Raw genomic sequence first — 12,973 nt, 5'->3', positions numbered from 1 at the left:
TCTCGCTCTCTCTCTCTCTCTCTCTCTCTCAGCTAAATAAAATCTTTAAAAAAAAAAAAAGAGTGTTTCATTTGGTTAAGTGACAAACAGGGGTGCTTCATTTTGCCTATCACTTGTTCCCTAAAGTTGTAGATGACATGTCCCCATTCTCACATGATCCTAAATCATTACTAAAATTTAGTGGTTCTTCATTTCTGAGCACTTTTCAGTTGGCAGGGATCCCTACTTCATCTCTGCACACCTCTGTATAAAAACACTTGAATGATCCGGAAGGTCAGCATTTAGTAAACGCCTTCACTTCCCCTGTCCCCATCTCATCTGGTCTTTCTATAAGTTCACCTTTTCACTTCCTGATTTGTTCTTAAGCAGATCACTCTCTCCCTTCTGGTTGTGTTATCTGAGATATAGCTCTTTAAGGGCTAGGTAGGGGTAGAAATTGACACACATTTGATTTAGAGAAATATTAGGTTTTGACTTGGGAAGCTAGAATATTGGCAAAATTGGAGATGTCATGTGTATTTGCAAATTTTTCAACAAGTATTTGTGAAGTGCCTGGCTCGGCACTCTGTCGGGTGGTGTGGACGACACCTATGTGTAACACTTTATTTTTACCATCAAGGAACCTTTCACTCATTTTCCTGTATCTGTGGGATTTTTCTCCACATTCTTTGAGCTATCTGCTTTTGAAGTCAAGCGCTTGCATTTACATTGATACATGAGTCATGTTCAGGGAACTAGCTTTCTCCACGAGGTTTAGTGTAAAACTGGATTATTCCTATTCCAGAAATGTCTGTGTCTCTTATCAGCATCAAGTCATTTAGATTTAATATAGAAAATTCGTCTTTATTATTTTTCAAATACAATAATTTTAATAATGGTTGTCTTTTATAGATAGGAAGGATGAGAAATGTTCAAGGGTTTATTTTATAGGATAAAAAGCTCTAAGTTCTTCAGAGAAGATGCAAAGCTGTGACCTCCTGAGGTCAGGTTATTGATAATGACTATAACATCTCTGTCCATCATTGTGCAACAGAAGTGGCAAACATGACTCTGAACTTCTGAAAGTTAAATACGCTTAATTTTATTGACTGATAAGCTGCATATACTATTATATTCCCTATTCTTCAGTTATTTCCCTGTCTGCTGAGTTATACATCTCTATAGACAAGGCCATGTAGGGTTTTTTAATTTTTATAGATCTTTTGCATGTAAGGTGTACATGTTTACTAGAGATAATTTAGAAATATATATTAGCAATATAATGCATATTCTATGAAATACATAGAAGTAAAAATTAGCTCCCCACCCAAAGATCATCACGGTTAATATTTCGGCATTTTTAACTTCAGACTTTTTATTATAATGCGTGTATATTTTTTTCCTTACTAGGATCCATGCTTTGTTTTATAACCTGATAATTTTTTTCAGTGTTAGGTTGCTTGGGCCTGTAGGGTATGGGGAGAATGTCTTTCTATCTTATTCATTCCATTTAAAAAAGAACACATCATATTTGGCATGGACTTGGGGCTTATTTATCTATTTAGAAATCTCAAGTAAATGTAAATAAGCATGTGTGTTTTACTACAAATTCATACTCAGAGCATCGCCGAATAGCAGTTTTATTTAGAAAAATCCAAGTATGTTTTGGGGGGAGTTTTTTTTTATTCTAAAAGGTTCACATGGTTTCACATTAAAATGAAAGAGACTGAAATGAAAACAGACCTAATGATGGCGTCTTTTACCTACTAGTAGACAATAGCTAGACTGCAAGCCCCTTATGCTGGAGACCGTAAACACGCAGCACGCCATTCTAGACATATTTCTTAGCACAATCCCTGGCATGTAATAAGGTGTAAAAAATAGGAGTCAGATGAATGATTGAAGAAAAGATGAGGTAACTCATCCCCGTGTTTGTGGCGAGGACAAATGAGCCGTGTCCTGGAAGAGGTTTCTATCAGCCAATGTTTAAAAATTGTAGCGGCACAAATGAACCACAATGGCAAATCTTTTGAATCACCCAAAGCTTCCCCTCCTTTGTTCCCCAAAGAAGCCATTCTTTGCAGTCCCTTTTAAAAGGCCGTGTATGATTAGTGAACTCTAAGAAATTCACAGCTTTGACTTCTTCCACCCTCTCTCTGATTGCTCTAGGTGGCATTTCTAGGAACAAGTAAAACAAAAACAGAACGGTGCTGGTGCTGAAACTTTGTTGAGAAGCTGGGTCAATCCTTGGAGGGATGACGGTTCCCGAAGTGCTTCTAACCGCCTCCCTTCTCTTCCCCAGGCTACTCTCTTCAGAATGATTCCCTGCAGAGCTGCACTCTCTTTTGCCCGATGTCTGATCCGAAGAAAAATCGTCACTCTGGACAGTCTAGAAGATTCCAAATTATGCCGCTGCTTATCCACCATGGACCTCATTGCTCTGGGGGTTGGAAGCACTCTTGGTGCTGGGGTTTATGTCCTTGCTGGAGAGGTGGCCAAAGCAGATTCTGGCCCCAGTATCGTGGTGTCCTTCCTCATTGCTGCCCTTGCTTCCGTGATGGCAGGCCTTTGCTATGCTGAATTTGGGGCCCGAGTTCCCAAGACTGGGTCTGCGTATTTGTACACTTATGTCACTGTTGGAGAGCTGTGGGCATTCATCACTGGCTGGAATCTCATTTTATCTTATGTGATAGGTATGTTGCAAAAAAATATATATATATATATCAATCTACTGTGTGGAATGGTAGAGCTAGCGCTCCCGAGGCAGAGATCCTTGTAGGTCTGCATTAGTTAGTGACTGTGTGATCATGAGTGAGTTACTCGATCCCTGTGTGTCCCATTTATCTCACCTCTAAGGTGTCTCCTAATTGCAAAATGCAGTGATTCTGCTTCATCTCTGAATATGCTTCTGAGTGAGTTTGGAAACCTGCTTTAAAAAAAAACAAAAACCATAGTTCTTTAATGCAGATAAAGTTAGCTGATTCCACACTTATGGACGTGATTGGTTACTAATGTAGAACTGGAAAATTATCAAGATAATTTTATATGTGATTCAAATTTTCAATTCTGTCTGAACTAAACCGTGTTCATCCTAGAACAGAGTAGCAAAGGATGTTATGTTCATCTTCTCCCAGTGACCTGTATATTCTCTGAATGCTCTGTGTTTTGGGAAGGTACATCAAGTGTTGCAAGAGCATGGAGTGGCACCTTTGATGAACTTCTTAGCAAACAGATTGGCCAGTTTTTCAGGACATACTTCAAAATGAATTATACCGGCCTTGCAGAGTATCCTGACTTCTTTGCTGTGTGCCTTATATTACTTCTAGCAGGTAAGCATCTCCACCCTGAGATGAGCCAGACTAACTATCCCGGGAAAATAAGTTACCACTGGATTTGGGGACTGTGTTCCCAAGACAGGGTGGCATATTTATATGTTTAGGTTACTATTGGGTATCTGTGGGCCTCATCACTGGCTGGAATCACATTTTTTCTTATGTGATAGACATGTTTTAAAAATAAATCTAAATTTTGTGGAACAGTAAAAATAACACTTCTAAGTAAATGGTACTTGGAATGCACTAAAGAATAAAATAAGGCACATCATTATAATACCAATTGGAGATTTGCAGGAACGGCAGTGAAGTTTCAATAAGGAAGAATGTATAATTTTTGGCCTTATTTTATCTTGTTAGCCTCAACTAAGGATATTTGCAAGCATACTATTTCTAGAAGAATTTCTGTCTATTCATGCCTTCATCTATGTAATGTAGTTATTTAGCTGAAAAGGAAGCATATTCAAACCATCTGTCATTTTTTAATGTAGACATTATGTAGACAAACATACTTGTTGCTAGAATTTTCCCATATTTTACAGTCATGTAGCATAGTAGTTTAGAAAGGCACAGGAATTAGAATCAGAACAACCAGGTTTTCAGTCCTACTTTGCCACTCACTATCTTTGGAACATTGAGTGGCATAATCTTTCTGTGACTCGGTTTGCTCATCCATAAAATGGGGATATCAGTGTGTATCTTGTAACGACTTCTTGCCCAGTATATAGGAAGCACTTAGATGGCAGGCAGTTTTATTTTGTAGGCATAGTTAATCCTTGCTGCCACCTTATATTTGTTTTAATTATGTAAACATTTTCTATTGTGATTGCCATTCTCACTTGCACTCCTGCTTCAACCAGTCAAGGATTTCACTAAGAATAAATACTGTATTCTCACTTCCTACCTGATATCCCCTGGATAATCTGTCCCTTGTTTTCCTGTCCAGCCTTATCTCCAGCTACTTTCTCCCTTGCTTACAAAGGTGTGACAAAAATACCTTTCTATCATGAACTTTTTACTTGTAAAATTCTATGATTTAAAAAGTAGCTTTACCCTTAAAAAAGTTAGTCATTCATTAAATATTTCATGTAGGGTTAGGAACATGAACAAAATTTATAGCTCTAAAATATTTGGCATTATACCTGTAATGTCAAGGAAAATTGCAACAATTGTTTCTCAACAGGTGATAGATTTCATTTGTTTTGCTTTCTAAACAGTCTAGCTAACATTGAATTAGTTACGTCATATCTTATTTAGGGATGGTTTCAATGATCTTAACATATTCAGCTTTAATCGCTAAGTGATGAGAAGCATGCAGCTGTGACACAGAATCATGAAAGTCCGTGGCAGGACTTGGGCCTTGGCCTGCATCATTGCCCCACGTCATTGACCAATGTGTTCTTATTTTAAGTGTAGGCTAAGCTCATGCAATAACTTTGTCCCTAGAATCTCTGAAGATCAAAACCTTTGATTATAAACTTTGACTCATCTTGTAATACCAAATGTCTTGTCAGCGGAAGCTTTTGCTTTATGAAAGACACAGGGAAGTGGCTGAAATATTTAGTTGAGATATTCATTGGTCGTTAATCCCAGAATAGAGAATGCACATGGGTATTGGGAAATTCTCATAAAACACGACAATGGCTTTGTTATTTTCTAAGCAGATAGCAGCATAGTGTAGTGTGTATTTCCAAAGTGTGTGGGTGTATAGTGGTTTCTAGTGCTACGGAACCAGTAATTATACCGTTGATGCAGTGTCCTTTCTCTCATTAGAGTTACATTATTGTAAAATTCTGGAAATCATACATGTAGAAGAATGAAATTCAGCTTTCCTCATCTCTACTTGGGTAATTTTGCTTATTTGATCCTGGGTGGTATGGATTTGTGGAAGAAGCAAGTAGAGATTTATGGCATAATCTCTTCATCACAAGTAACAAGTAAACTTTCTTTGGTCCATAATTCATATCCTATGTAAGATGGATTAAAGGTAAAAATGTGATAGGGGTGCCTGGGTGGCTCAGTTGGTTAAGCATCTGACTCTTGATTTCGGTTCAGGTCATGATCTCAGGGTCGTGAGATCAATCCTCACGTCAGGCTCTGTGCTGGGCATGGAACCTGCTTAAGATTCTCTCTCTCCCTCTGCCCCTCCCCCACCACTTGCAACTACTCTTTCCCTCTCTTCTCTCTCTCTCTAAAAAATACACACACACACACACATATATGATAAATACAGTCGTGAAAGTACTAGAAGGAAACAAAGATAAATGTTTTGGAGTTAATATTGGGGAAAATCTTTCTAAAGGTAAAAACTAAAGAGGAAAAATTTATGTTCTAAAACTTTCATATATATAGTCAATCCTAAGAGTAAAAGTAAATGATAAACTGGGAAAAACATACGCAATACATGACAGAGAGCTTACAGCATTATTATATAAATAAATCTTACAAATTGATATAAATAGAATAACCTAATAGAAAAAAATGTGCCACTTCAATGGGGCCAAACTTTTTGGAGAATATTTCTGACAATGTGAACCAAAAACCTTGTATGAAAGGACATATCCTTGATATGGTATTACCTTATAGAACATTATTTTAAAGCAATAATTAGAAAGTGTACAAAGATATTTATATAAAGGATGATGGTGTCAGTACTATTTATAGCTGTAAGAAACTAAGAGTTACCTGACAGTCTATAAATAAGGGATTATAGTGTTTTCATATTGTAGAAGAGTATGTGGTTGTTAAAAATGAGGTTATCTATTTGTCAGCATGAAAATGTGTATGTATGTCTGCGTGTGTGTGCACGCCCGAAATTCGGGAGAAGAGACTATATTTGATCTTTATTCCCTTCATATTTTTGCTGTGTCTTCAAATAAGTTGAAAAGGAAATTGACTACTTTTACAATCAGAATATAAAATAAAGCTATTAAAATGGGAATCAATTAAAAAATATCTTTTTTGGTGAGACAGTTGAAGAATTATTTTATGTATTCTGTACATATGAAGCAGACATATGATTGAGCTTTTACTTTCAAAATTCTGCAGCCACTAACCTTGGCTTTTTTAGAACAGCATTGCATTAAAATTCAGTTACTTTATCTCTACCTACCCATTGATAATAAGAACCAGAGTTACTAGATTTATTGATCTCTTAGAATGTGGTGTCTCCAGGCTATGAGCACCATCTGCCTTCGTCAACCAAGTTGGTTGTATTCAGGAGATCTTGTGACAGGTGAGTCAGAACTTGCAAGAGAAAGGAATAAATGTAAGTTAAATACATGGATGCTGGTAAAATAATATCCTAAAGCCTGTAACTGCCTCAAAATGCCATTGCTTTTACTAAAAGTTGGGTAAAAAAATTAAAACACCCATTCTTTTTTCCATAGGTCTTTTATCTTTTGGAGTAAAAGAATCCGCTTGGGTGAATAAAATCTTCACAGCTATTAATATCCTGGTCCTTCTCTTCGTTATGGTTGCTGGGTTTGTGAAAGGAAATGTGGCAAACTGGAAGATTAGTGAAGAGTTTCTCAAAAATATATCAGCGAGTGCCAGGTATAATATTTGGGCTTTTCCCTTCTTATTTTGAATGTGTTTTTGTCTTTGTTTTTAATTTGCCTGCTCTTGTCTTACATTTTCCTCTATAACAGTGCTTCTCAATTTTTTTTTTTTTTTTTTTTTTTTGCTGTGGAGACATTTCTGAGGGTCTGGTCTATTCCAAGACTCTTCTTCCAGTCTCCCCCCCAAACATAAATACATAAGTGTGCTCACTGTTGAGCAGCTATCTGAAGCCAAGCAGTGGCTTGTTCTTGGCTTCAAGCTGTGCAGGAGGTATAGGAGAAGAGAGAAGTGAGATCCTAACCATTGGAAGGATGCCTCTTCCCCCTCCAAAGCTTTGCCACCCTTGCAAAACAATGGATCTCTTTGAGTCATGCATCCCTTAGTTCTTCCTTTGGGAGGACCCTTTGGTTTCATTGCATTCTTTCAGCCTCTTAGTAATTTTCAGGCCTTGATTTTTGGAGAACGTCATTGGTTGCATAAGCAGAATTGTCCCTGCATTTTGCTTTTAACCTGGTAGTCTCAAAAATTAAATTAGTAATAATTATATATAAAAGGTTTCATCATAAGATTTATATTAATATTCTGATGTGCAAATAAAATAAGTTTACAGAAATGTCTATTACGTGAAGTATCACTGCATGTTTTTCTTTACATACATTGTTTGAAGCCATTCTTTTGAAGCAAAAAATTAGGAACTTCTGGTTTTATACAATTTTTAACATGTAATAAAATATCCAACTTCAATATTATTAATCAAGCCTAGAGAATTCGATTTCATCTTTTCAGATGTCTTATTTGTAAAATTTTTAAATGTGCAGCCTGCCCAACTGTCCATGAGAAGAGGTTTTATGTCTTTATTTCAGAGCAGGGCCCATATATGGTGTCTCTGCTCTCACAGTCCTGCCTGGCTGTGAGTTCTAGCCAGAGTGGAAATGGGCCTTGTGCTTATGCTATTATTGATCAGCCTCCAGTTGAGTGTTGACAACCCAAGAGAGTGCCATTGTTGGGAACATCACTATACTCCCTAAGACAGGGTAAGAAAAATCAGGATTTCCATTTAATTTTATATTGGTTAGCTTCAAAGAGCTGGTGAACACAATAGCCTTCCAAGAAATGGTTTTCTGTGAATATGACTTTGCATTATGCTTGCTCTCTTCCTTAGAGATCTGCCTTCTGAAAATGGAACGAGTATCTATGGGGCTGGTGGCTTTATGCCTTATGGCTTTGCGGGAACTTTGGCTGGGGCTGCCACCTGCTTTTATGCCTTTGTGGGATTTGACTGCATTGCAACAACTGGTAAGGGAAGAATCTTGGGTCTATGTGGAAGGAAAGGTGTTCCTTGTTCTACAGGAGTACCCATTGGTGGCAGTAGAGGGTCAAGGAAAGAGTGGGATTTGGGGTACTACGGGCTGGTTCCAGCCCCAGCCGTGACACCTTCTGTATATGATAAAAAGAAACTTCGTGAAACTCTCTGAGCCTTGGTTTCCATTAATTGGTAAAGTGGGGAGAACCAGGACCTACTCCTCATGCTCATGGTATGAAGGTTACTTAAGATACGATACACATAAAAGATTCTTTGCAAGCTGTCAAGTATTTTATAAATGTTAGTCGTAATTACTGTCCTTAACCTTCAGTCTGGAAGTAATCTCCAGTACTATCACAATGAGTAACAAATGATGATCACGCTTGTAAATTGTCTCTTCTTTAGTACGACAAAATAGACTGTGGCATTTCTTTTCTCTTTATCCTGTACAACAAAGTAATCGTGCCAGAATCATTCTCTAAATGCTTCTTCTGGGTTCATATTACTGTATGGCCTTGCAATTGGCCATTTGGGGACACTTCAAGTGCCAAATCTTACTAGATTCAAGGACTATTTTTGTGTTGAAGCCAGAGTTTAATATAAATTCATGCACTGGGTAAGAAGAGTTTTATTTTCGTATTTATGGAAGCATTCCTATTTAAGGGCCCACAGAATGCTATGACAGTCATTAATTTCTGTGGATGAATCCTTTTCCGAATAGATTAAGACTGCCATACTATCCTGAAATATTTACTAGCACAGGTATAGCTAGCATGTCTTTTCTTTCTACAAGTGGGAAACTGACCTGCATGATTTCTTGCTTTCTCTTTTTGCCTCTAGAAATTGGAATTTTGTATAATAGCATAGTACTCTCAAGAAGAGAGAAAATTTCATGTAGAATACATGGAGCAAGCTAAGAAAACAGAAGGCACAAGAGCAGAGTGAAATGACTATGAAGGAAAAGAAGAATCCATGTTGTATCTATTAATGTTTCATTAAAGATGCAAATCTTTTGTTTATATCTCCTTAGGTGAAGAAGTCCGGAATCCTCAGAAAGCTATTCCTATTGGAATCGTGACTTCTTTGCTTGTTTGCTTTATGGCCTACTTTGGAGTCTCTGCAGCTTTAACACTTATGATGCCATACTACCTCCTGGATGAGAAAAGCCCGCTTCCGGTAGCATTTGAATATGTTGGATGGGGTCCCGCCAAATACGTTGTTGCCGCGGGTTCTCTCTGTGCTTTGTCAACAAGGTACATCGATCTCATTGCGTCTGACACTGGGGCTGTGGGCAATAACAGCCAAGTAGTCCGTGTTTAAAGAATTGCTTTTATAGGTTTTAAAAGTAATCTTTGTATAAGGAATGTATTATGCAACTGTGTCTTCTCTGAATAGTTTGACCAGAATTGCCACATACAAATCTTAAGTGATAAAAACTTTTTCACCCATCAGTTAGAAGTCAGTTTTTCAAGATAATGACAGTCCAAGCTTCAGTAGAAATGTATATGGCATTGGTACACACGAACACATACACGTACATGTATGTCACGCATATTTATATATGTATGTATTATAAAACGGTAGGATGCTTACACTAGCTTGTGTCCGGGCCAGCTGTGGAATTACTTAAAGTGCTACAGACAGCCAAGACCTTAGGTGCAGACTTGACATTTTCTGCTGCCTTTTAAACTAGTATCGTGTCTATGTGACTGGGGGCTATATGCTGTGACATTGTTCGGTATAATGTCTTTTTATTGTGAAATACTGAGACTTTTTCTCTTGGTACTCATCAGAGTGAATTTGGTCTAGAAATAGAAATTACTGTTCTGAAATTAATAGTGGAAGTTCATATGATATCTATGTGGAAAGCAAAGAGTAGTTGCAGCTCACGTACGCAGATTTGCAGTAGCGACTTGTTTTAATACTTGAGAATTCATTTCTCAGGTTCCCTGAGCTACTCACATTTCAAATTAACATGGGACCATAAGATATTTCGTTCTAGTTTATACCATGGTATCCCGTAGGAACATTCTTACAAAGAGAAAGTTAATCTCTTTGCCTAATTGCTAATTTTTTAAAGGGAAAATAATTTTTTGAAAGTCTAAAGTTGGAAAAAGCAATCTTTTTATAGAATTCATCAGCCTAGCTTTTATTCTCTCTCAAAGTCTTGTTTATTTTCCATTCAAGATAATATTAAGCAGCAATTAGAAATTTACCCCCATTGGTTTCTCAGCCATCTGCTCTTCTGAGGTTTGAGGTTTATTCTGAATAATTTCAAGTACTTTCAAGAATCTGAACTATGAAGACATCATGCCATCATGGTCTTAAGAAGATAGAAGGACAAAGATTTATTCAGGGCCAAGCTCAACCCAGCTTTATCAAAAGATAAAGAAAATGAATTTTTAAAATAAAATATTTTACGTATTTTCTCTTAATGGTTATTTTTTATAACTAAGTCATGTATGGAATGGTGCAGCCATCTCGAACACATGAGAAATTCGAAACATCTAAAGCAAAGGGCGTTTTCTTAAATTTCACTGTTCCTGACTTTTAATCGTGCCTACTTCTATGTACTAAATTTACAGTGAGTTGTTTTTTTTTTTTACCCTTTCTCTCTTGATTATCTTATGCTGCTGGGTATTATTACTGATTTGATGAAATATCAGGCTATATGAGGAAAAATAATGATAAAATAAATAGAAGAAGTTTGTAATTATCGAATAAATGAAGTGACTATACCATGCAATTAAATAACCTCATCCCTTCTTTAATTTCATATCAGTTTAGGAATTTTAATTTCTGAGTTATGGCCACTAAAAATGCCTCAATGAGACGATTGGGTTTGGTTTTCTTAAGTCTTAATTACTTAGTTTTAATTCAGTAATAATTTGTGGGCATGCATAAATTACTCGCAGTATTGCTCTTAGTCTGGTAAGTGTGCTGGGCAAAATGTCTGCAATAGAATAATAAGTAGCACAATGGTAAATATTGGCAAATATTTTTAAATGCCCAATCATAACACGTTTTAAAAATAACAAGACTTTGTAATCAGAGCTGTGACGCTGAGTTTTATCCAAATACTTAATTTCTGTTCTGAGATGTAATCTTGCATGAATGTGTTTGCCATACTGCATGTGTTTGCTTTTTATTCAGTCTTCTTGGATCCATTTTCCCAATGCCTCGTGTAATCTATGCTATGGCGGAGGATGGGTTGCTTTTCAAATGTCTAGCTCAAATCAATTCCAAAACGAAGACACCAATAATTGCTACTTTATCATCGGGTGCAGTGGCAGGTGAGAGTTGACTTTTTTTAAGAAAAGGGGGATCTTTTCTCCATCAAGGATTCTGAAGAGTAATGCAAAGTTAGGCAGTTTTCTGTCTTTATTTACATAAAGGTCAATAACTTGTTTGTGAATGTTTTCCTATTTTGAATTATTTTGGCATAGGTTCTGCATTTTAGTGTGTCCGGTCTTTACCTGTGTATACCTGTCTAGAATAATGCTTGCAATAACTCACGTGTGGATTATGAATTTTTCTGTTCTAGTCTTCTGGGCTCTATGTTTCCTTTACCCCGAATTCTATTTGCCATGGCCCGGGACGGTTTACTGTTTAGATTTCTTGGCAGAGTGAGTAAGAGGCAGTCACCAGTTGCTGCCACGTTGACGGCAGGGGTCATTTCTGGTAAGCTTTACAAACACAGGAGTCTTCAACATTGGCCTTGAACGTTTTATGCGCATGCATGGACTTATAAAGAGGGTCTGCTTGCTGTGCATGTAAGTTAAGAAAAAGAATCACTGATAAATGAGGTTATGAGAATTGGGATCTGGTAATTGTGGTGGTGGTGGTGGTGGTCTACTGAAATTCATTCTTAACTGACCCGTGGGGACTTTTGTTACTATTTTGTTATTTTAACCTTTTGGATTTCTAACAAATGTGCAGAGGGTTGTAATGGTTCTTCACTGTATTTTTACTCATTTTTAATTAAGTATAAGAAATGTCAGGGTAACTGATACTTGGCTGTAGTAATCACTGTCCTTGGTGTGGGGTTATCTAGATGCACATCCGGGACCACCGCGGTTCTCTAAGACTTACTAACAACGATTTCCTGTTAGACCCCATTAGGAATCTATTTCTGCTTTCAACAGTTTTGATACTTAACTCATGTTAAAAAAAAAAAAAGAAAAAAAAAAGAAAACTCCCAGATGCCCACCTTTGGGGATGTCAGAACGTCTTTGTAAAATGCCGGTGGCCAGATTCTTATTCCATGCAGAAATTTTTCAAGAGATTCTACAGACCGAGAGAATGGCCGTAAAGGTCCTGTTAGAGAAAGCAAGAGAGAGACTTCATCAAGCTTTTTAAAGCTATTTTGGTAGTAGAAATTCAATCCAACACTGATAGCTTGGTTGAGACTCTGAATTTGGGGGAAATTACAGAATGATAATGCTTAATTATGTATGAAATGGTATTTTTTCAGAGTCGGAAAGTATTTGCCTCAGCAACTTCACTTTGTCAATGTTTTCTAATAAATCTGGCACTTTATTAGACATACATTAGAAGGTCAAGTCCCTTATTTTCTTAGTGCTTAGATTTCTGCCCCCATGAAATGAAGGTTGCACTAGATGATCTAAAGCCCATTTTATTATTAAACAGTGGATTATGCTATTAAAAAGAGTTTATAAATCCTGACAAAGGATCACACATTTTATTTATTCCATAAAAACGTTTATTTTTTTTTTCCCAGTGAAATCTTGCCCGGTAATACTCTATTTTGTATTCAGAGCTTTAAAAAATGTATCCT

The 12,973-nt window shown here is 36.9% G+C and overlaps 1 protein-coding gene across 1 annotated transcript in view; it reads left to right on the top strand.

Annotated features, from left to right (window-relative positions):
* Positions 1–12,973, top strand: part of SLC7A2 (solute carrier family 7 member 2) — a 61,662-nt gene that overhangs the window by 40,038 nt on the left and 8,651 nt on the right. The window contains exons 2-7 of the mRNA XM_021694292.1: positions 2,282–2,672; positions 3,153–3,308; positions 6,701–6,866; positions 8,035–8,168; positions 9,206–9,428; positions 11,329–11,468. Coding sequence (XP_021549967.1) covers positions 2,297–2,672; positions 3,153–3,308; positions 6,701–6,866; positions 8,035–8,168; positions 9,206–9,428; positions 11,329–11,468 — 1,195 coding nt within the window. The 5' untranslated portion in view covers positions 2,282–2,296. The remainder of the gene's footprint in view (positions 1–2,281; positions 2,673–3,152; positions 3,309–6,700; positions 6,867–8,034; positions 8,169–9,205; positions 9,429–11,328; positions 11,469–12,973) is intronic.

Source organism: Neomonachus schauinslandi, chromosome 2, assembly GCF_002201575.2.
Source record: "Neomonachus schauinslandi chromosome 2, ASM220157v2, whole genome shotgun sequence".
Lineage (NCBI taxonomy): Eukaryota > Metazoa > Chordata > Mammalia > Carnivora > Phocidae > Neomonachus > Neomonachus schauinslandi.
Note: the sequence above shows the minus strand (reverse complement) of the source record. Positions and strands in the feature narration are given on the sequence as shown.